The sequence below is a fragment of the Mixophyes fleayi genome, chromosome 9 (assembly GCF_038048845.1).
Source record: "Mixophyes fleayi isolate aMixFle1 chromosome 9, aMixFle1.hap1, whole genome shotgun sequence".
NCBI classification, from domain to species: Eukaryota; Metazoa; Chordata; class Amphibia; order Anura; family Limnodynastidae; genus Mixophyes; species Mixophyes fleayi.
The window spans coordinates 84937336-84963158 of NC_134410.1; the positions used below are offsets into that span (position 1 = coordinate 84937336).

The 25823-nt window shown below is 42.0% G+C and overlaps 1 protein-coding gene across 1 annotated transcript in view; it reads right to left on the bottom strand.

The window, feature by feature from the left end:
* The window catches only part of FRMPD3 (FERM and PDZ domain containing 3), a 735664-nt gene that overhangs the window by 440392 nt on the left and 269449 nt on the right, over positions 1–25823 (bottom strand). The window contains exon 6 of the mRNA XM_075184613.1: positions 22015–22119. Coding sequence (XP_075040714.1) covers positions 22015–22119 — 105 coding nt within the window. The remainder of the gene's footprint in view (positions 1–22014; positions 22120–25823) is intronic.

Genomic DNA, 25823 nt, shown 5'->3' on the forward strand with positions numbered 1-25823 from the left:
TACAAGGCAGCGCCGCTTTAAATTTAAGCGCTGAAGAGGCTGAACTCGCCGGAGATGAAGATCCCGGAGATTCATACATTTACCCCACAGTGTTGTTTGCTCAGTGGAATGTATGAGTGTATGTATGAGGCCCAACTCCCCCACCCCCATGCCTTCCTTCCCAGCCTTCCCCTTCTATCGCTCCATCCCCTATCTCCCTTACTTTCTTTTATTATCTTTTATTATCTTTTATAGGAAGGATCAAGCAGATATACACCACTTTGGGTGAATCTGCATTTGTTGGTGTGCAACGGAATGCTTGAGGTACCATATTTATGTGTTAATACTGCTGCATACATATGTATATGCTGTTTCACTTCAATAAAAATAGATTATATAAAAAAAAAAAATGTTAATGTGACAAAGTCCCATGGTGATTTTGTAGTAGAACTAAGGCCCTGATAGAGAAATGACTTACAGACACAAGGTGGGTAAAGCTCACAGTTGTCTAACTAGTACTATGGTTACAGTCATCCAACCTAAATTGGACTTTAGAACAAACATTTGATTTGTACCTTTTCTGCACTTCTTGCGTTCTATGGTCGAAGTTTGAACTTTCATTTATTTTGCTGGTGATTACTGCCCATTTTTGAGCGCGTTCATGGCCCGTTATTGGGCGATCATTAGTGTGGAAAAGCAAGATCACTTGCTCCATAAGTACTTCCAGCTCTGCGTCTGTGAAATTGGGCCTCCGGCGGCTTGACAGCCCTGGGGTCCGCTCCGAACTGGGCCCTGCATCAGACATATTGCTCTAGAAAAAAAAAGGAGTGTGTTTATTGGCAAAGCAAACAGTCAGGTGCATTGAAACATTGTAGGCCAACCCTCCCCCTTACAGATTGCATTTGCCAGACTCTAATCTATGTATCAAGCACATGCCCCTTAATTTAAAGAACATTGTTGTTTCTATAGATAATCAACAGTCACTTAGGCAACTGTATTTTAAAGTTAGTTGCCTAAAATAACTAATTCAACATTCTGCTAATACTACCACTCTCCACTTTATATTTTATTACATTGTTTATCACGTTGCCAACACAGTTAACTCACCTATCTCCCATTCAAAATCCTGAGCAGGAACACAAGAATGTAATAGGAAATGTAAGGTGATTGTAAAATACAGCCACCACCAGGATTAGGAGTGTAGACTAAATTTTTTTAATTTTTTGGATTCATCCAAATAAGTGCATAGATACAGTTGCATTAATCTGACCATCAATGCTATATTCAACTTATTAGTGTGTTTGTTAGGGGAAAGCCCATTAGCAGAGTGTAGCATTAAATTGTATTCTTCCCATGTACATTTTGAGGGCAAGGGCAGTCTTTCTTTGTTGAAAGCAAAGTAAGACATATTTCATCCTAAAAAGCTGCTTCCATAATGTGAAACAAACAATGTATCTCACTAAAATTAGATCACATCAAATTGTACTTACTGATTGTTGGTTTGATTCTAAGCACCCAAAACTGACAACAATTCTAAACTTCACTTGGCCTGCCCTGCAAAATAGCAATTGAACAGGAATGAAAGCTAAGTCCAGGTGGGTTTAAAAGCATTATTTGATTAACAGACCAGGTGTATATTCTCTTCCTAATTGCAGCGCTCAGAGTGCTCGACTCATTTGCGACGGGCGCCATGTTTTTGGATGGAGAAGCAACCATTACACACGCAGGTATCATAAAGATCCGTGTGAGATGTGAGTGCGCCCATATGTGCTGAGAGAACCAAACACAATGCAGAATACTTCCATTTTGATAGCTTGCGAGAAAGAAAATGAGGGCAGCTATATTTTCTAGACGTGAGCTGCGAGTACTCACCGAGGGCATGGATAACGTGCCCTCAGGGAGATATTTGTCTAATGAAATCAAGCTGCGGGCATACCAGAGGGTCCGCAGATACTTCCGGCTGCGGTTTCATAAAAACAGGAGCATAGTCCAACTCCAAAGGCACTGGAGCGATCTCCGGCACTGTCAGCCCCAGCTGCTGGATGAACTCCATCAGGAGATTATAAGAATTGAGTTCTCTATTAATCACCAAAAACACGTGACACATATATCTTTGCTATATGTTTGAAAATATGTTCACCCTAATCACCTGACATGGCCTACCAGTACATATCAATGTTCCAGCACACTATAAAGGTCATTTCCCTTCCAATGCACCCAACCTGCTTTGGCTCCTGTCTCCTACATTTGTCTGCTGACCATTTACTTTCCTAAATGTTTTTTGGAGAAACTTCTGAACATTAATGGAGGTTTTTTGAATCAGGCTTTACAACTCTTGACCCCAGTGCTGTAACTTGCTGACCTAACCTTAAAAACAGATTGGAGTGGCAGATGTTTTGTTATTATTGACAAAACATTTAAAAGGCAGGTTTGAAAACCCAAACACCGTAGCGCTTTTTAAAAATATTTGAAGGTCCCATAAGGTGCAAACAGATTACCTATTGTACTATATATAGCTAATCGATCATTAATTAACTGGCTATTTACAATGTGAATGTTAAGTGCGTATTGTCGCTAACCAATAACGATTGTCGAATCTCGATTTGTGTTTCCAACGCACAAAGATTTATTCTCAAAAGGTAGCAGAATATATTCAAGCAAAGTAATAACAAGTACAGCCGTTACTTATCGCAGGCGCTCTGGATCCAGTGTACAGTCATTCAATCCTGAAGTCTGGGGACAAGATGTCTGAACACTAGATGAGGAGCTGCTGCTTATATGCACACAGAAATACAGTAAAACAATGCAGATGGTATAGCTTGCTTCTATTGGTCCAGGTTTCAGGAAGGTCCAAGGGGTTGTCAATCATTAGCTAGTTTAAGCTCAGGAATCCAAAGGAGGGGGTCATCTCTCCAGGGGATGAGCCCTGATCTTCCCGCCAAGATTACTCAGTCATAATAGTCCATAATTCCTTAACATTAATAACTTGCGTATGCACTCTGCGATTCCTTCGCAGAGTGAACCGGACAGTCGCAAATGCGAAGAGGATTAGTATGATACCACACATGACTAAATTCCTTCAACGAGTACCATATGTTTTACTGATATGCATATAACTTATAATATTACATATAAATACTACTATATTTCGACATAAATGACTGTGTTGCAACTACCTTTAATGTGTACTATTTTACAAGTGTGAGTGTTTCTGCGAATGTATGTAAAAGACTAAATACTGTTGTTGCCACGTGTTGCAGCTGCGTACGCCCTTTCACGCCGTAGTGTACCGTACGCATCTTTTCAGACAAAGACAACCAAGTTTGCTCGATTTTAATTGAAATGACTTCATCCAATATGCTGACTTCGACATGAAGTAGTCCCAACAAAGGCTGATTTCAAAAATATACTCATCATCCAAAGTATTTGATATCCCTACACTAATTCAGTGGCCCTGTACAGAGAGAACTAATGCACATCATTACCAGCCCCATGGGAGTTTGCAGACTTAAATTCCCTAACATTTCCACACAGACTACTGGCAATTTGTACAAAAAGCAAATTACCCGCCCAGTAGTATGTTTTGGGAGTGTTGTAGTCAACACATGCAACTATGGAGCAAACATGCAAACTCCACACAGATAAGGCTATGGTCATGACTCAAACTCCTGACCCCAGTGCTTTGAAAGCAAAGTGCTAACCACTAGCCCACTGAGATATTCCACATCCCTATACCAAAAACAAATATTTGTGACAGGTTATGTGAAATGCTTTGCGTGTATCATATTTAGCTCATTACTTTTAAAGTAGGTCATATTTGTGTCTGCTGGCAATGATAATGTATTTAAAAATGTCTGATCACATGATTATCGTACAGCTATTGTTTTTTTACGCTGGAGAATCTGTTTACAATACCCTCTTTATTTGTGCCTTGTTTACAACAGACCAGGCACGGTTTGAACGCTGGCAACAGCGGCAGCACCGCCAGCCGGTTGTAGAGGAGGAGGATGAGGAGAAGGAGGAGCAGCAGCAGCTGGTGGTGGATGAGGAGGAGGAGGACCAGCAGCACCAGCCGGTGGTGGATGAGGAGGAGGAAGACCAGCTGCTCCAGCCGGTGGTGGTGCTGGAGGAGGAGCCGATTGACCTGGAGGAGGAGAGTCCGGAGGAGAGTCCGGAGGAGGCAGCATTGGCCAGCCAAGAGGCAGAGGCCTTTGGAGATAGTAAGCATTTGCTATAACTGCTGAACATAATTGGATAACATTGAGATGTCCATTATCCTTGTAAATAATCCCTGCTGTCACACAAGTAGATTAAATGGTGACATAAATGTCACAGGTTTAAAACATAATGGCCCTACAAATTTAAATTTCTTTAAACACTCAAACCACAGCCAGAGCCATCATAACACATGGGCACGCAAGGGCAGGGGCAACACAAATGGGCCCGATAGCCTTGTCAACTTGTCAGTATATTATTTTTTTTTTGGAATTCAAATCTAAACCAAATTATTTTAACTTCCTGTGAATGGCTGTGTAGGTAGTGCCCCACTGTAGTGCTTTGCCCTGGGGCCTATAATGCTGTTAAGACCACCCTGTCCATGCCCCTCTCTCCGGGGCACACCAGAATGAAGTACATCTATCAAAATGCAACACCAAAGCCTTTTTAACGTCTATTGTGCGGGCCAAATGCATTTGTATCTAGAGGCCTAACATTTGAAAGTAATGTAACAGTACACATTTCTAGTAAGTCCTGTCTGTTTGACAAATTAGGTTTGGATGTATATTTATTTTTGTTGTTTTTTGGCTTCTTTCAGCATCCATGGAGGAAGCTGTGAATTGGCCTCCCTCACCACCCACTGTGGCCCAACTGATGGCTGCAATGGGGCAATTGATTGCAGCCTTTGAGGACCTTCACAACCAACAGGCCCAATTGCTGGTCGATTGGAAATTTAGGTTTGCCTACTGGGCTACCTTGTTTGAATAAAAAAAAATTTGTTTACTTTCTTTTTGTAAATAAGTTATTTTCTACTTGTACATATGTTTGGCTTTTTGAAGCCTTTCTAAATTATATAAGTTGGTAAAAAAAAAACATTGGTGTGTGTGTCTTTATTCATCTAATTACACAACATGTGGGTGTAAGGATAAAAAAGAAAGTATAGAATAATCCGAAAAGAGTAACATTTAATAAATAGGATGGTTTGTTTAGAACTCCATCATCATTTCTCTAGCAGAAACGGTTTTGATTTGCTCTTTGCATGTCATCCAAAAGGAACATGTGCCCTCCACCAACAAGCCACCCCTGTAAGAGGTATGGCATCTGTAGGCCCTGTGTGCAAGATAAATTCCCAAAGGTGAAACGCCCTAGCTAGTTACCAATTTCCCCAAATCATGTGTCATTGTAGTGATAGTCCAAGGTTACATTTAAGTGTCAGAGCAAAGCCAGTCACACATTGAAGAGAACATCGAAACTGTACCCAGAAGTGGCGTAAGTGGTGTAAGGCAAAAGTGCAAGCAAAGCAAAGCTCCATAGTACTGGAGTGTGGTGAGTGTTCTGTTTGGATAAAGCTGAGTACATCACATAACCTGTACGCCGTGGATCCAGATGAAAGTCGGTTTGCAGGCCATGTTGCATTTAACTCCAAGGAGGCTGTCCCCTACAAACCCCCCCTCTTAGTCCATTCGTAGTAATAAATGTCAGCATGCACATAATAATGTTCATGTGAACTGTGGGCCCTGAGGCTTTTCGAAAGTTCCCCCCAAAAATGAGTATATTACAATAAAGGATAAATATGAGGGCATATTTCACAATGTGGTTGAGCGTGTAGAACAAATCAAAATTAAAAAATAAAACCATTGTGTCAAGTTCCTGTGTTTCTTGTTAGCATAATGATTACAGTCCACACAATAGTCATGGGTATGCTTGTTATTTGAACTCATGCCTGCTGTGGTTTGAGTCCAAAGTGCTAACCACTGAGCTACCTGTGAGAATCCTATTTTGTCAGTAATTTGTGTGGATAATGAAGAGTACTATTAAGTGTCAGTTGCCTGTGTAGCACACATGCTGTATTGTTGGTGTTCTTCATATTTCTTCAAATCTTAGGTTGTGCTATTGGGTAGCTCTCCCATTTTCCATGGAGTCATTCATGAGTTCTAATCCAGACACAAACCCTTCATCTGTGTGGAGGTTGTATACACTTGTGTGTGTGTATCCTTTATGAAAGAATATGCTATGCATTTTCCTAAAAACCCAGATGGATTTATAGTGCAACATACATTTTTATAGATTCATTATTTATGTGCTTTTAATGTAGCGATGTCCATGCATTTTGCGTACTATACGGCGACTTGAAATCCAAAACACAGAAAGGCCTTCAACAATGTGTGTTTTAATTAAAAGTGTGTATTATGCTAATTACTAGCAAGCAAAAAACATTGTTCACAGTGTACCACATCATTGTTATCTTCCACTGATTAATCAGTAAAGAGCTATCCCGTGAAAATAAGTCACAGGCATTATGTTTTGTTCGGTGTAAACAAACTGTTTGGACCTCCCACATTGGGCATGACGTATACATTTCTTAGCTTCACGTCAATTGCTTGAGATCCGTCGCTTGTGCTTGTACCTTGTTTAAGGATCCGCCGGTGGGTGTGTTTTTTTGAATTTGCGATTCTTATTTCCGTCCCTTAAGTGTAGAAGACCACAAGTGGGTGTGTTTTTGGAGTTTGAGGTTATTATTTCTCTCATGTAATTGTCTGCATCCCTCAAAGTATGCAACGCAAATACGGATGCGTTTGCGTACCTTGACAAATTCGGGCCCCACAATGCTATTTGTCACTCTTAACATCTTTTCAGTCTGGTAGGAATCCATCTGTATTTTGACTATGCCCATGAAGTTTTTAATGTTTTTTATTCATATGTTTTATTGATTTTTCTGCATTAAATAAAAATAATTTTAAACAATATCACACTAACAAACAATATTGTTTTATATTTTTTATGTTTGTCAAGTCACAGCTGGTATGAATGCATTAGTACATCATTAAGGAAGGAACTGCTAAAGAATCTATATACAACGCTTTCATCTTTGTTTAATGTTTGTAAGTACAATCAAAATGGGTGAGGTGTGGTGAAGGCAGAAGATAACAGCAGCACTGAAGGGAATTTATCCACATGTTTATACAAGGCACCAAATTTCTGTTTAGTAAGTGCACTCCCTTTAGGGGGACAATAAAAAACGGCATTCACTGGAAAATTTGATTTTACTATACACTATTCAGGAAAACACTGAGCACTAAGATATTGCCAACAAAGAATTACGCTATGTTTCTTTATTTGTTTTTGTTTCTGCATATGACATATTATACTGGAAAAGAGCGCTATTTGAAATAATATCATTGTTGATTGGAGAAGAACCTGAGGTCTTCATATCATATACAGTAAATTGTTTGTTCTTATTTCTACATTGTATGGTTGTTTATGTTCACAACACAAGTATTGCTAGAAATTATATCTTTCTCTTATTCTATTAGCGGTTTAGGAAAATGTGTATTCCTTTTAGAAAAGTACAACAGCCATTTGACAGAAGTGCAGTCCACAGCTTAGTTACACAATTTTTCTCCACAGTTTTACAATCAAAGCAATGTAGAAGTGGCAATATGGCATACCACTGGATACCAGCCCACTTTGACCACTGCCTATGTCATAATTATTTGGGCAGTTACAATGGATTTTCATTTCCTTGCTTGAGCCTAGTCTAATGCAGCGTAATCCTTTCCTACTTCCATGTGTATCCGTGAGCTAGTAATAATATATCAAAGATATGGAAATTCATTAGTTTCAAAAATACGTTTCTCAAGTTACGCATCGTTGTTGTTTTCTCTTATCTCAGTAAACACTAAACAGGTGTGATTATGATGTTCCTCCAAGGAAGAAGAGTATATGAATATGTATAAATATATCATCATCATCAAAATAAATGACTGCAAATTGTCCTAAAAATAATCATTACAGAGACCATATAGAATGACTAAGCACAGTATTTATAATGTCCATCTCTGGTTTTAATGGCTGAGATCCATTCATTCTCTTGTATGATCTATATCAAATGCAATGCTCCAATTAAATCTACCTTAGTGAAGAATTCCATATTTGATTAAAAAAATCAGTTACTTATGTGGAGTAAGGGATAGTATAGACCTCAGTAACAAATACAGGAAAAGACCACCATCTTTTTTACAGTTCCAGTAGGAGAAGTGAAACAGTAAATAAAATAATGTTTAAGATTGTCCTCCATATTTTCCTACATAACCTTGCTTTCAGGTTTGAACAAAACAAATATATCCTCAGAGGTGCATTGTATCAGGCAATAGATCAATAGAACTGTCATAAGGTCTATGAGGTTGTAATATTTCAGCAATCTGTTTTTACAAAATACATCAGCATACTTAGAATAACATAATGCTATATTCAGTAGAACCACAAGAGATTGAAATGCATGGGAGATTCAAAGGCTGAATCATGAAATATATGCGCCTAAGATTGTGCTGATATGTAGCATACATTGGCTTCTTTACTATTAACCTCACCTCTTATATGGATATAGAAGTGAATTGTCTTCGATGTCCTTGTTAATGTGTCCTAACAGTGTTGCCTTGTCGGGGTACAAAGGGGAATCCAACACTCTTCTACGCCTATAACAGAAAGAAGATTGTGTGTACTCTCTTGGCGCTTGTCTCTTGTTACTATAGTACAGAATCTTGTATGTATTAGTGTGTTTTTATAGATAGCATATCATCAAATGAGTATATGTGAATAACTTTAAATATTTAAACAGTTGCTGGAATGCAAAATAACAATCCAACTTATTACAATGTGTCTTAATCTGGTACAATTTATCAAAATATCTAATAAAAGGAAAAATATTTGGTTATGTCTTTGAAATAGAGTTTTGTCCGTTCTTGTACCTGTTGTCAGGCTTCGGTTGTAGCTACAGATGCTGAGGCTCCACTAACCGGTATTAGCGCCACTGAACTTGCAGGTGTGGAGTCTAACGTGCCCCTGGTGTTCACTAGGGACCCTCGCAAGGACCTGCACAGGGCACACAGGTCGCGGTCCTACTAGCCAGTTGCCAGTGTAGTGGTAAAGAAAGGTCAGACGGTCCAGGTCAAAAGCCAATCGGGAATGCACGGTACCAAAGGGAGATATAAAAGAGAAGTCAGACAGGCTGAGGTCGCAGGAACAGAATAGGGTGGAATCCAGGAGAATGGTCGACAAGCCAGGTCACAACATAGAAGCACCAAACAGAAGAGAAGTCAGGGAAGCCGGGTCAGAACCTAATAGCAGTAATGGAACAGTATAGGAGGTATAGGCCAGGTATAGGAGGAGAATCAGGGGGCGGTAAGACACGCTGACCGCCGAATGGACAGTGCGTGGACGGCCGGGGACGCTGCATGCCTGTTGTTTAGCAACAGGATGCCCCCTGCCAAGTCTATCAGGCGGCCGTCCCTGCGCAGTGGAGGAATAGCGAAGATGGCGCCTGACAGTATCCCCTCCCCTTCTTTCTCCTAAACAAGGGTTGGTCCTCTCTTGAAACTCAGCAAGGAGACGAGGAACGTGAAGATTGACCTTGTGAACCCAAGATCTCTCCTCTAGCCCCTCCAATGTACCAGGTACTGGATCTTGCCACGAAGAGAGTGCACCTCCCAGATTCTCTCCAGCTCATATTCATCTCCAAGAGAGGTCTTGATGGGCGGAGGAGTGACTGTTTCTTGAAGAATTTGATGAGATCCAGGGATTTTAATAAAGAGATATGGAAAGTATTGTGGATCCTGAGGGAAGGAGGTATTGAGAGTTTGTAGGAGACAGGATTAATAACTTGAGAAATGGCAAAGGGTCCAATAAAGCATGGATGTGATTTAATGGAGGGGACACGGAGTCTGAGATTACAGATGGCTAACTAAACTCGATCTCCAACCGTCAGGACAGGCAAGTTCCTACGATGGCGATCAGCAGTGCCCTTATACCGCAGAGCGGGCTCCGAAAATCTTGCTTGAGTCTTGGTCCAGATTTGCGAGAAATCATTAGTGAAAGTATCGGCCGCAGGAACAGATGAGGCGGGTGCCTCTAACAAGACAGGAGGAGTAGGATGTTTGCCGTAGACCGTGAAGAAGGGAGAGCAACCCGAGGAGGAATGTAAATGGTTATTGTGTGCGAACTCTGCCCAACAGAGAAGATCACTCCAGGAGGATTGATATTCAGAAAAAAACATTGCAAGAAACATTCCAAAGCTTGATTAACCCGCTCAGTCTGTCCATTCCTCTGGGGGTGATAGTCGGAGGAAAATTTGAGCTTGATTCCGAGATTCGCACAAAAGACTCTCCAGAATCTTGCCACAAATTGGACCCCATGATCGGAGACAGCCGTGAAGGCGGAACACATTCTTCAGGAACAATCGTGCGAGTTCAGAGGCCGAGGGTCGATCTTTACAAGGAGTAAAATGGGCCATCTTCGAAAATCAGTCTACCACAACTCAAAAAGTGTTGTAACCATGACTCGATAATAAAGTCCATGTTGATGCTGGTCCAGGGAGAGTCTGGGATTGGAAGGGGGAGGAGAAGACCAGAAGGACTTTGTCTGGGAATATTGTGGCGTGCACATACACAGCAAGCCTGTACAAATTTGCGGACATTAGAACCAAGGGAGGGCCAATAGTATCTGGAGAGGACTGTCTTAGTTCTCTTGTAGCCAGCATGGCCTGCAAAGTTGGAGGAAGGCCTTGGTCGTCTTGTATCCAGCATGACCTGCAAATCTGGATTCATGAGCCCAGCTTAACAATTTGGGACGGAGATGAGGATTCACATAAGAGCATCCAGGAGGAGGGGAAATCGTAGCTGAGCTAGTTAGAGCCATGACTTGGACGGGATAGAGAATAGGTTTACCATCCGGAAGCACCATGGAGTCAGAATTGTCAAAAGATCTGGATAAGGCATCTGCTTTGAGATTCTTTTAACCGGGGCGGAAGGTGAGTATCAGTTGGAAACGGGAAAAAAAAAGTGACCAGCGATCCTGGCGAGGATTGAGACATTGTGCCTCCTGAAGATAGGTTAAGTTCTTGTGGTCAGTCATCACCGTCACGGGATGTTGAGCCCCCTCCAAAAGATAACACCACTCCTCCAACGCAATCTTGATGGCTAGAATTTTAAGAGAGGAATCCACATGTCTCAAATGAACCAGAAGAAGACTTTTGAGACAGTACAGCCCCCATTCCTACGGAGGAAGCGACTACCTCTAGAAAAAAGGGTCTGTTTTGGTCGGTTTGTTTGAGAATAGGAGCGGAAATGAAGGCCTCCTTGAGGGATTTAAAGGTGGTGACTGCATCCAGAGGCCAAATCTTACAGCAGGCTCCTTTGCATGTTAAGGCTGTAATGGGACTGATGAGGGATGAGAACCCCTTGATAAACTGGTGGTAATAGTTGGCAAACCCGATGAACCGCTGGGTGGCTTTAAGACCACACGGTTGTGGCCAGTTGAGGATTGATTCCACCTTGAGGGGGTCCATTTAGAGACCAGTTCCGGAGATGAGGTAGCCGAGGAAGGGAACTTGAGGATGTTCAAAGAGACATTTGTCAAGCTTACAACACAGGGGGTGATCTCGGAGATGGGAAAGGACTACTCTAACATGGTTGCGACGGGAGAGCAGGTCAGGAGACAACATCAGAATGTCATCCAGATAGACAATTACAGATTGGTAAAGGAGATCTCTGAAGATTTTGTTGACCAACTCCTGGAACACCGCGGGGGCATTACATAGCCAGACAGGCATTACCAAATGCTCGTAGTGCCCATCCCGAGTATTGAAGGCCATATTCCACTCGTCCCCTTTGCAAATGCATACCAAGTTGTAGGCTCCTCGGAGGTCAAGCTTGGTGAAGACTTGGGCACTGCAGATGCGGTCAAATAATTCTGTAAAGAGGGGAAGAGGATAACTGTTCTTGACAGTTATGGCATTCAGGCGGCGGTAGTCAATGCAAGATCTTAGGGAGCCGTCCTTCTTTTTGAGGAAGAAGAATCCGGCCCCAGCAGGAGAAAATGATTTTCGAATGAAGCCCCGCTGGAGGTTCTCGGAAATGTACTGGGACATGGCTCCAGTCTCCGGTAGGATATACCCTACCCTTAGGGATGGTTTTACCAGGGATGAGCTCAATGGGGCAGTCCCAAGCACGGTGCAGGGGCAGTCTCTTAGAAGCAGACTTGCTAAAAACATCAAGAAATTCCAAGCAAGGTTTAGGAAGCATTGTTTGGGAGGAGAGCGAAAGACAAGGCAGCTGAGCTGGCGGACAAATTTTAGAAAGACAGTCTAGAAAGCAGGAAGCACCCCAGGAGGAGACCTGGGCACGATGCCAAACAAATTGAGGAGCGTTTTCTCAGCCAGGGCAAACCCAGGATGATGTAATTCACGGATTGCAGAATAAACAGGAACTTGATCCACCCATGATGAAGGACCCCTACTTGCAACCGGACCAGACTGGTGATGCAGGTGATGGAACCGTTGCTGACGCGATTGACATCCACAGCAGTTAGTACCAAAGGTTGCGGAAACAGATGGAAGGGAATATGGAGTATGGACATGAGAGTAACGGATATGAAGTTCCCTGCGGTTCCAGAATCCACAAAGGCGGAACATTCCAGAGAACCATCCGAAGTTTTGAGGGTAACTGCCATCAAGAAGTTGGTGTCCTTGAGAGAGCAGGGAATGTGGAGACTGGATCCTAGGAAAACCTCCCCTTTATCGCCTAGGAGGTGTTATTTCCCGGCATCTTGGTACATGCTGACAACAGATGACCGGGTTCTCCACAATAGAGACAAAGATGGTTCTTTATCCGGCGTTCTCGTTCATGCCGGGAGAGACGGAAGCGTCCAATCTGCATAGGCTCTTCAATCGGGGAGACAGGAGCCTGGAAGCGAGGAGCTAATCGGGAAAGGCAGTGGCTCTGGTCCCTCTCCAGGGAACGTTCCTGTTGGCGAATGTCCACCTTGATGCTAAGTGCAATCAATTCGTCCTGGTTAGAAGGAAGATCTCGAGAGGCTAGAGCATCCTTAATTTGGTCAGACAAACCCTGCCAAAAGGTAGCCGTCAGTGTTTCATCGTTCCATCTAGTGTCCGGAATTGGACGGCATATTGCCCAGCAGAGAGTGACCCCTGCCGAAGAGCAAGCAAGCTTGAAGTGGCAGATAACACAGGACCAGGCTCATCAAAAACTTGGCAAAAATTTTCAATAAGACAAAGGAATTACGAAGAGAAGCATCATCCCGTTCCCATAGAGGAGAGGCCCAGGCCAGAGCCTGTCCGGTGAGGAGGGAAAGATTTCCAGAGCGAGTTTGAATTGGATAGAGCACTGGTTTATAAATCCTTGGCAACCCTTAGGATTGCCATCATATTTCTCTGGGGCAGGTATACGCAAATTTCTGGAAGAGGTGGCATTGGCACTGAGAGGAGGTGCGGCAAGAGGTGCTGCTTGGGGAGGATTCAAAGATCCCTGCAGAGAGTCCAGATGGGATAGTATTCCTTGGATACATTGGAGTAGTTGTGCCTGGTTAGTCTTCTGTTGTTCCACCCATTGGGCCAAATGGAGGAGGAGATCTCGGACAGAAGATTCCCCAGTACCGTCAGTCATGGCCAGAGTAAATTGTCAGGCTGTAGCTACGGATGCTGAGGCCCCACTGACCCCCGAATGGAAGCGTCCCGTTGCCTAGCAACGGAACGAGTTAGGGTGCACACACCCAACAGTGCTTGGACGTCCTGGGACGCTGCGTGCCTGTTGCTTAGCAGCAGTACGCCCCCAGCCGAGTCTATCAGGCAGCCGTCCCTGTGAAGCAGAGGAATAGCGGGGACGGCACCTGACACCTGTTATGATCAGTGTCACATGCTCATGGCTCTTGCATAGCAACTTTTCCAGGCGTCTTTCAGTCAGGTACCTCTGTGTCCTTCTCGGTTGCAGTACCAGTTGCTAAGCGACTGCAACCAGTATCACTGAAAAAGATGTTTATGCTTCTCTTGTGGTCTCTTAGTTACAGGCCAGACTCTATTAACAGGTGTTGCTGATTCTTATGATAAGAGGTACATTCCTTACATGGATCATGTTATCAGGAGGCTTGTCTTCCAGACCTTGCCACAATGGCTCTCAATGCTTTATTAAGCTTCCTCTCCTGTACAGCTATGGCCAAAAGTTTTGAGAAGGACACAAATATTGGTTTTCACAAAGTTTGTTGTATTAGTGTTTTTAGACCATTTTGTCAGATGTTACTATGGTATACTGAAGTAAAATCAGAAGCATTTCATAAGTGTCAAAGGCTTTTATTGCGAATTATATTAAGTTTATGCAAAGAGTCAATGTTTTCAGTGTTGACCATTCTGTTTGAAGACCTCTGCAATTTGCCCTGGCATGTTGTCAATCGACTTCTGGGCCACTTACTGACTGATGGGAGCCCATTCTTGCCTAATCAATGTTTGGAGTTTGTCAGAATTTGTAGGTTTTTGTTTGTCCACCCACCTCTTGAGGATTGACCACAAGTTCTCAATAGGATAAAGGTCTGGGGAGTTTTCTGGCCATTGACCCAAAATTTCGATGTTTTAGTTCCGAGCACTTTTGCCTTAGCTCCATCATGCTGGAAAATACATTTTTCGTCACCAAACTGCCCTTGGATGGTTGGAAGAAGTTGCTGTTGGAGGATGTTTTGGTACCACTCTTTATTCATGGCAGTATTCTTAGACAAAATTTTGAGTGAGCCCACTCCCTTGGCTGAGATGCAACTCCACACATGAATGGTCTCAGGATGCTTTACTGTTGGCATGACACAGGACTGATGGTTGTGCCCACCTTTCCTTCTCCCAATAAGCGTTTTTCCAGATGACCCAAACAATCTGAAAGGGGGTTCGTCAGAGAAAATGAATTTACCCCAGTCCTCAGCAGTCCAATCCCTGTACCTTTTGCAGAATATTAGTCTGTCCCTGAAGTTTTTCCTGGAGAGAAGTGGCTTCTTTGCTGGACTTCTTGACACCTGAGCATCCTCTAAAAGTCTTCACCTCATTGTGTGTGCAGACCTGCCTGCTGCCATTACTAAGCAAGCTCTGCACTGGTTGTGCCCCAATCCCACAGTGAATCATCTTTAGGAGACAGTCCTGGCACTTGCTGAACATTTTTGGGTGCCCTGAAGACTTTTTAACAACTTTTGAACCTCTCTCCTTGAAGTTCTTGATAATCTGAAAAATGGTTGATTTAGGTGCAATCTTACTAGCAGCAATATCCTTGCCTGTGAAGCCCTTTTTGTGCAAAGCAGTGATGACTGCACGTGTTTCCTTGCAGCTAACCATGGTTAACAGAGGAAGAACAATGATTTCAAGCACCACCCTCATTTTAAAGCTTCCAGTCTGTTATTCTAACTCAATCAGCATGACAAAGTAATCTTCAGCCTTGCTCTTGTCAACACTTTCACCTGTGTTAACGAGAAAACCACTGGCCTGATGTCAACTGGTCTTTTTGTGGCAGGGCTGAAATGCAGTGGAAATGTTGTTTTTGGGATAAAGTTCATTGTCACGGCAAAGAGGGACTTTGAAATGAATTGCAACTCATCTGATCACTCTTCATGACATTCTGGAGTATACTGCCATCATAAAATTGGGGCAGCCGACTTTGTGAAAATAATATTTGTGTAATTCTCAAAACTTTTGGCCATGACTGTAGTGCTAGAAGTCCAAATAAAGCACAGCTGGTGATGAAAGTCAGGACTAAGGATGGCTTCCCTTGGGCCGCATAAGGACCCACGTCCTAGTTAAGCACCTCATTCAGGGTGTTTTTATTTGAATTATTTAGTTATTTGTTTGTTATTAAGTATTTTCCCTTCTCAGAGCTTGTGAAAGTAAAGAAATAAGGTCTATGGAACCTGTGATAAACCTTTACCTGCAGATTATGAAGAGGTCCATTCTAAACCTAAGGGAAACAATTCATAGCCCCCTGAGCAGTTTAAATAATTGGTTTATTGGATGATGAAATGATTTTTTACTAGAAAGGATTTATATACTATGCAGGGGATGAGGAGAACAAGGTCACCTACAAGTTTGGACGAGATCTGTCTGATTAGAATCCTTTGTTGATCTGGATTGTTTAACCTGGATAATATGGTAATTCTTCTTAACTATACTTATAGATACATGGGGATTAATGAAGCAAGAACATCTTCCTCAATCCAAAATTCCCTTTAAGAAGATTTAGTAAAATAAAACAACTTCTTTCCTGTGCACCTCTCTCTCTCTCTCTCTCTCTCTCTCTCTTTCTCTCTCTCTCTCTCATACTTAAAAATAACATATAAATATTAGTGAGTGAATATCTGCTGTCCATGGACGCAACTTGAGAACTCTTCTAGCTATTATAGCTGAAGCCATAATTTGGCAGAAAAAGTGATGGTATCCAACGATATCTAACAAGGGAAATAAATCCATCCCTGCATAACCTCTGTGCTTTAAAAAAGGTTTTGTCTATATTTCTGCTGATATCTGTATGTAGAGTGTCTCCCCAAAGAATAAATGCCCTAAAACCATTTAAAATAGTTCCAGAAGGAATGTGTGGTTTCTGAAAACATCTTTCAATCTTCCTATCATGAGGAACCCTCAAAGGACCGTCATCTACAAATGGAGTAGCAATTTTTCCTCTACTTTTTTCTCTTGTTTTATCTCTCTCTCTTCTCATTCTCTCTATTTTCTCTTATATTTCTCTCTTTCATCTTATCTCCTGTCAAAGTAACAATTAATTAACAAAATCCCTATATTAACAATTAAGCTCAATAGAATGAACTAATGAACTTGAATTTTATGTGTCTGTGCTTTTAAGTGAACGGACAAACACATATTGAACAATACAGAGAAAAACACGTTATATAACAGATAAGGAACACATGACCATTTTTATTTCACAACACAAAAATAAGGTTCAGAATTAAGATTAATGATAAATGGAATGTAAGCCTTGTCTGGGAAGGTGTGCTTTTGGCAAGGATAATTAGTGCTTCTGGCAATGATGAGCAACATTTTCTAAAAATAATGAGTTAACTAAAGATAAATTGTCAATTGGCATTTGAGATCCTGGGCATTTGTCTGCTTCACCCAGTAAAGACTCTATCTATGTATCATATTTTTTTAACAAAGAATAGAAATATTATATTTTGAAAACCTGCCCATACCAATTATTATTTAAAGAGAAGATTAGAGAAATCTTACTCACTCCTCTTTTCCCACTTCTCTCTCTCTTTCTCTCTCTCTCTCTCTTCAGCCTCAACAACAGATTCCGATACAGACTGATCTTTGCCTCCTGTGGATGATTTCCTCCACCATAGGTCTTTTCTCCTGTGCATGGTGGCATATCCAACGCCTTCGGGTGGGGTACGTTAGTCCTACGCTTATAACACCGAACAACGAGTATATAAACCAAAAAAATCACATGACTATAAGAGCAACATGGTTTAAATGCAGACTTACATTAAAATAGTTATGGGACATTTCCGAAAACACTTACATCCAGACTGGTAGAAATAGCGAACATACTGCATGCCGGCACTTCACTTTGACGTCATAAAACAGAGCGGCATTGAGATTTCTGAATTTAAAGCACCAATAGCAGGACCCGGCGCTTAACCCTGACCCTAACCCTTAGACTAAATTGTGTAGTTTCCGGGTCCTGCCATTGCTGGACCCAGCATAGCAACTTATACAGCTTATATCTGTGGGGAGCACTCAAATATTTTTTTTTTTATTTTTTTAATTTGTGATAGGGCCCTAACCATGACAGTGTCTTGAAGTAAAGTAGTGTTTCTTGTGGTAATTACTTCATGGCCCTAAAATTGGAGAATTACATGCTTTATGGCACAAAGAGACCTTTTTAAATGTCTAGACAGATGAAGTTGGGATGAGGACCAAGGCCATCTTTTTTGTCTAAAGCGGTGTCTATCTTTCTCATTAATTGGGAGATTATAATTTAGTCTTTCTGTCCACAATCGACTGATAACTGAAAAAGGGAGGTGCACAAATTGAATTTAGTCAGAGCAATCTCTGTATATCTATCTAGGATAAAAGAATTTAGGAAAACAGAACAACTTTTTATGATTCTATCAGGACCTTGGAAACAATATGCCCAGTCCAAAAAGACCATCTCGTGGTGGATCAGAGAAGTAATTGTACAGGCATACAAGAGGTTGCCCCAACTTCACAAAGTACTCTCATCGAGAGCCCACCTCTTGGGCATGTAGGGCTCAGGCCTCAACAGTTGATCTCTGCAAATCAATTGGATGGTCATCTGTTCATATCTTCTTCAGATATTATCTGCTGGATGTGCAAAATTGCACCTTGTAGCTGGATATACTCCTAACTCTAAATGTGTTGCAACTATTTATCTAGCATCTATTTAGTATTCTCATTTTACTAAATGTGATACTTGTGATCATGTTATGTGTGTTGCAGTTATAAGTTAACTTATGTATAATGTTACTTTTTTCATTTACTATTACAGCTGGTTCAATTACTCTTATTTTCTGATTATCAATTTCACTCATTTTTAGTCAATAAAGCTGTAGTGTGTTGCACATTGACAGTGTTATACTAATTAAAGCTACTGGATTGGCCAGCAGAGTCTGCTGTCTCATTGTAACAGCAAGGCCTCAGGAGTGACTCATTGTCTCATAATCTGACACAAATAAACAAATTAACAGAAGCACTGCTCTTCCCTCAAGTTAATTTCATAACATTGTAATTCCCTCCCGTACTATTGGTTCCAGCTCTTTCAGGAGAATATTGGGTCACAGGTTTTATACAAAAACATTTTTCTAAGGAATGCAAACATATTTGAAAAATACAGCCATATAGTGTGCTACACACAACTGTGCTTCAGCACTGTTTTAAATGTACCAGGTGTTCATTATTTACATCATAACCTTTGAACAGCAGCACAATTTACCATTTGTCTCCTCTGGGACATAAAGAGGAGGGAAATGGTCATTGAGATAATTTCCAACTTGTTCCTGCTTTTTTAAAATTGGATTGACAACTAATTAAACAGTTCTTTAACTTCCCTGTGGTGGTGTATTAGACAGAGACAACTGTAGATGCTGTATCCTTAATTGTTTAGTGAACTGTACTCAACAATATGGGATCAAACTGGACCAATTATTTGTAAACATATGTGGCAAGCACCTAGCTATGCTCCACAATCCAGTTTGTACTGGTTTCACATTGCTGTGACCACCTTGCAATAGTGATGAAAATAAGTAAAAGTGCCAGTCTCATTATACGACAGTATAAATATAATACTGTCACATTCAACTAGGCATTAACCTGGTCATTTAATTCTATCAGCCTCTAATGGACTGAAAGAGAGGGCTGATCAGACCCTTGAACACTACTTCTGGACCTATGTCTCCAACCATTAAAATGTCTCTCCAGATTTGCTCCGCTATGCACAGATTATATTTAATAATTATGTTCTCTAATTCAATAACAAAACTTGCTTTTTTTAAATTTCTCCTGTGCCCAACCTAAACTATATTGTCAGTTCCCTCTCCTTCTTGAGCGTCTGTGTGGATACCAGCATCTCTGATCACCAAGTTCTGGAAGGTGATGTTTGTCATAAAACATGCGCTGGTAAAGTCAATCAGAAACTATTTTTCAGCAAGGCAGGTGTGAATATCCACCATAATCATCAGGCTAAAGTATTTTCTCTCAGACCTGTTCTTGCTTTAATAAAACATACACAGTTTTCAAAAATATTAATCTTGGTTCTTACCGCCTAGTCCGGCGGTTCCCAAAGTGTGCGCCGCTGCTCCCAGGGGTGCCGCGGCGCTGTCACTGGGGTGCCTTGGGCCAGCCCTAGAAAAAAGAAAGCAAACAGAAACTTACCAATCCGCGCGGCGCTAGGACCCAGCAGCCTCCTCTCTCCCGCAGCTGTCACTGAATATCGACGTCAGTGACAGCTGCGCGAGAGAGGAGGCTGCTGGGTCCTAGCGCCGCGCGGATTGGTAAGTTTCTGTTTGCTTTCTTTTTTCTATAGCTGGCACCTGGCGCGGGGCAGAGGAGGAGGGCAGATGGCAGAGGAGGGGGACAGAGAGCAGAGGAGGAGGGCAGATGGTAGAGGAGGGGGACAGAGAGCAGAGGAGGAGGGCAGATGGCAGAGGAGGGGGACAGAGAGCAGAGGAGGAGGGCAGATGGCAGAGGAGGGGGACAGAGAGCAGAGGAGGAGGGCAGATGGCAGAGGAGGGGGACAGAGGGCAGAGGAGGAGGGCAGATGGCAGAGGAGGGCAGATGGCAGAGGAGGGGGACAGAGAGCAGAGGAGGGGGACAGAGAGCAGAGGAGGAGGGCAGATGGCAGAGGAGGGGGACAGATGGCAGAGGAGGGGGACAGATGGCAGAGGAGGGGGACAGATGGCAGAGGAGGAGGGCAGATGGCAGAGGAGGAGGGAAGATGGCAGAGGAGGGGGACAGAGAGCAGAGGAGGAGGGCAGATGGCAGAGGAGGGGGACAGAGAGCAGAGGAGGAGGGCAGATGTCAGAGGAGGGGGACAGATGGCAGAGAAGGGGGACAGAGAGCAGAGGAGTAGAGCAGATGGCAGATGAGGGCAGATGGCAGAGGAGGGGGACAGATGGCAGAGGAGGGGGACAGAGAGCAGAGGAGGAGGGCAGATGGCAGAGAAGGGGGACAGAGAGCAGAGGAGGAGGGCAGATGGCCGAGGAGGGAGACAGAGAGCAGAGGAGGGGGACAGAGGGCAGAGGAGGGGGACAGACGGCAGAGGAGGGGGACAGACGGCAGAGGAGGAGGGCAGATGGCAGAGGAGGAGGGCAGATGGCAGAGGAGGGTGACAGCGTGAGAGAGGGCAGAAGAGGGTGACAGCGTGAGAGAGGGCAGAGGAGGGTGACAGAGGGCAGAGGAGGGGACAGCGTGACAGAGGGCAGAGGAGAGGGCAGAGGAGGCATCGTGAGAGAGGGCAGTGTGCCTGGATGCAGAGGGGGCAGTGTGCCTGGATGCAGAGGGGGCAGTGTGCCTGGATGCAGAGGGGGCTGAGTGTCTGGATGCAGAGGGGCATTTTTGCATACAACAAAATAAGTATTTCTGTCGTGACCTAAATACTTATTTCAATTTTTTGACCCAACTACTTCTAAAACAGGACTGCTCAGTAATTATTTTGGAGGGGTGCCTTGAAAAAATTTGGAGACTCTAAGGGTGCCGCGAACTGCAAAAGTTTGGGAACCATCTTCATTTGTGTTGACCTTTTCTCTTTCACAAAGCTCCAGGCATTCAAAATTATTTTTCAAATAGCTTCAAAAGAAAATATTTAACCCAATAAAGGTTGTGCATGGTAGATTGTATATTGGTGGGCCATTATTTCCCTGAAGTCATGGAAATCAACACTGTCTGCATTCTATGGGCCTGATTCATTAAGGAAAGTAAAGCCAAAAAAAATGAGTAACTTTGAACCTTGGCAAAACCAATGTCCAATGCAGAACAGTTTGCAAACTATATTGGACATGGGCACATACTTTCATTACCCCCTTAACAACAGCGATAATAGCGTCGGCGATGTAAGTGACGTCATCAAGTCACGCCGGATTCTTGCTTCATCGGGTATGACTACAGTCGCTAGCCTTAACAGTCGTCATCAATCCTCGTCGGGAAGGAATCCTTCGGTATCAAGGGGTCGGAGTAAGTGTTGTCGGGGTAGTCACCATCGACATGCTGACTTTCACCGAAATGTGGCGCACCCCCGACCCCCATGCTGCACTCTATACCTTCTAGATGTATTTACTCCAACTCTAAATGAAGCCTTTAGTATTTTAGTTATCATTTGCCTTTAATGTCAATGTGTAGTGTGGGTGATTTAATGATGAACAGTTTTGCCAGTGTACAGAATATGCCTTTAATGTCAATGTGTAGTATGGGTGATTTAATGATGAACAGTTTTGCCAGTGTACAGAATATACACACATGTGGTTGCCACTACTTACTGCTTCTGTGTCCCCTACAGTCACCAATTCAGAAAATCGCACTCTTCCTGGATTGGAGCGAAGTTTCTCTTTCTTTGCTGCGCTGATGAATGCAGATTTAGGAGACTAAAAAAAAAAATATATAAATATACATACATGTCTGTTGGAGGAGGGGAGACACAGACTGGGGCATAGCCCCTAAAACCCATCATAGTATTTCAATTCCTTGCCAGTATCCTAGGGTTGATGAGACCAGAGCCATGGGCCTCCTATTGCTATGGGCCCCAGATTGTCTCTCCATCCACCTCTATTATAAATCAACAACTATTATACAGAATAGAGGAATTGCAGTATGCAATTGTTTAGGACTGAAAAGTAATGACACTTCCAGGGAAAAATATTTCAAGGAGTGAATAATAAAAACCTGGGAATATCACTCAAAGTTAAGGACAATTAAGATACATATTATATAATGTATCTGCCTATGCCCACATATATAGTAAGAACACTATATGTAAAATATATCCTCATATCTGATGATAATAATTGTGTAAAATTATTTTGAAAGTGCCCCCATGATAGAGTGTTAAACTGTCTGTGAGCCTCATGCATGAAGCACAAAGTTGCCAAGGTGCTGTTCAAGATTCTTTTTCGTAGGGCCATGCGCTTCAGTTTTCACAAGTGCACCTAGAATTGCTCAAATGTAAATAAATGGCGATGACCTACTTTGCAGTACATGGCAGCAGGGTCCAAGAGGTTTGACTGATACACGTATAGTGAAGTAGTATATAATACACCTCTGCTACTGGCTTGCAAGACAGGAGGCAGATTGCATGCACAGTAGTCCTGTCCCATCCTCCCAGTGCAGAGTAAGACAAACAGGATCAAATGCAGTTTCCTATTATGCTGTATGGTCACACACCCTACATTGCACTTACCCAGCTGAAGGAGAAAATCTCAAAAAGCAGTCGCAATGGAGCTCCTAGTTTTGTAGAGCACGATAAAACTATATCTAATTTCAATAATCTTCTTTCGCAAAATGATATAAAGTGGGGGAGAGGGAATAGTTTAATGGCATTCATTGCTGTGTGTAGAGGTGTACAGCTAATTCCACTTTGTAATCAGACTTGCATTTTGCAAAACATCAGAGCTAGTGGAGATTGGGTCTCATCCTATACTTTTAGTGGGAACCATATTGCACCTTTCATATGCCTAAGTAGTTTAAATGTTCCCTTTCTCACATGCATGTATAAGCCATAAATAAGGCTAAGCTAAGCAGTATTATAGGACAAAAGTTATAAAGTTTTACTTAATGAAAGGACTGTCTCTAAAGTGGTAGCAGATTGATGTTTACATTTTTGCACAATGCGCCAATTCATATTCTTCCAATTTGATGCACACCCAGATCCACTTCTAAATTGTGGAGGTGTCTCCAAATACTAGGGAGTAGGTGTCAGGTTACCATGGTGTTAAGGCAGGGGCTCACCAGGCAAGCCTTGTGGGCACCTGCCCACCAGGGCAGGTGATCTGTTATGTTTTTGCTGCTCTGTGTTATATTTTTGCTACTCTTTTGTTTTAGAAGTTCATTCCAGATTTTACTGAATGTTAGAGTTGTTGTGTTTCTGTTGCTGTACAGCCATAATCACCTTGCTTCTTGAGCTCCTACCAGGGTTCCACATTGCAGCTGACTTATCAGTTTTTGAAAGACTCATCACTGCTCACTACCTAGCAGCTGAGCAGTCAACATTTTCCACTCACATGATTTCACCCAGCAACTGATTGGCCAGGACATAAATACAGTCATTGCCATAATTGCCTTGATGGTGTTAGGTTTATCTAGGCTAGTTCCTATAAAAAAAGGGTGGGGGGAAGTTGGAAGTTTAACTGCACAAGTAATTTACTGTATATATTATTGTATTATAATATCCCCTATTGTCAATGTGACTCAAATAATTTTCATATATACTTGGGAAGGTGCTATCCTAATCACTTGTTAGAGCCAAATATATTTACAGAAACAGAGAGAAGGAGTCATTTTAACTGATTAATCTGATTATCTAATATTGAACTTTTATTTAAATTTGCTAAAAAATATATAACAGAATTGTTACCAGAAATATGAATAAGATTTAGCAGCGCAATTTAAAAACAATATAGAAAGAAGAAAAATAAAAATGGTTACATTAAGTGATTAGAAATACTAAATTAGTGATTAGAAATACTAAATTAGTGATTTAAAATATAATGTAGTTGATTACACTCTGTCTGCTATATAGTAGCAGTGAGAGAAACAGTTTAAAGTCCTTCTTCCCTGGGTTATATTCTTAGATGTATACAATTAGTCAATTATATATTTTTTCTTTAGCTCAAATCTGCAATATCTGAGTCTTTCCCTGTACTATTGTCAAGTTAGTCTCAAATTTACATTCTTACATTTACATTCTTATGACCTTTGCTCGGAAGTATAGATGCATAAGCAAAGAGATATAAACTGATGAATGGTAAATTGTAACTGAGATGCTGTCAGTTTTAAAGCATAATTGCAGCTATAATCTCAACCTCAGTTGGACCATTTTGTTTTCCACACTTTCACCAATCAATTAAGCGTAGAGCCAAGAGGTAGGTTCCATTAATCATTCATTCCCACTGTGTCTTAGGTGTCAAGAAGGATAAATTAAGCCGGGCAATGAAGATTGCCTAAATGTAACTGAAATGTCTCAATGACATATCCGTTTAATAAAAACTATGCCTTGTCATAAGTTACTGTTCACTAAAATGCATTGCTAGCTTGGTTGGTACACTTATAACTTGCAGACATTCACTCAAACACAGTCATGCCGATTCACTTTTGGCTGTAAGGTTTTTCAAGGCAGAGATTTTAAAAGTATCGTGATCATCCTATTTAATTACTTTACAGCCACTCCAAACGCACAACGGGCCTGATTCATTAAGGATCTTAACTTGAGAAACTTCTTATTTCAGTCTCCTGGACAAAACCATGTTACAATGCAAGGGGTGCAAACTAGTATTCTGTTTTGCACATAAGTTAAATACTGTCTGTTTTTTCATGTAGCACACAAATACGTGGTAACTTATTTGTACACTGAAACTTAAAGTTGATATTTGTGTGCTCCATGAAAAAACAGACATTATTTAACTTATGTGCAAAACAGAAATCTAGTTTGCACCCCTTGCATTGTAACATGGTTTTGTCCAGGAGACTGAAATAAGAAGTTTCTCAAGTTAAGATCCTTAATGAATCAGGCCCAACGTTACTATAATGTTTGCCACACATGTGTATTAACCCTTAATTGTTCAACTCTGTTAGTCCCACCCATTATAGTCAGGAATCCATAAATACAGATATTTTGTCTCTTACCAAATGAAGACCTCTTCCAATATCATCTTAAATCCTATATTATTTATTTTTTGGTATTTTATTGCATTTAATTTCAATCTGCAACTGACCTAGTAGTTAGCACTTCTGCCTCACAGCACTGGGGTCATGAGTTCAATTCCCGACCATGGTCTTATCTGTGTGGAGTTTGTATTTTCTCCCTGTGTCTGCATGGGTTTCCTCTGGGTGCTCCGGTTTCCTCCCACACTCCAAAAAAACATACTGGTTTGTTAATTGGCTGCTATCAAAATTGACCCTGAGGGGGCGTAACTAGGATGCCATCTCGACTGGTCGCACGTCTCCGAGCTCCCCTCTCCCCGAGACCCTAATCCCTCTATATTTCGGGGTACCCCCGTCATATAACCCCCTTTACCATAGCTTCCTATTTGCGAAGCCTGCCAGCTAACATTCCATACCCGACTTACTGGCTGGG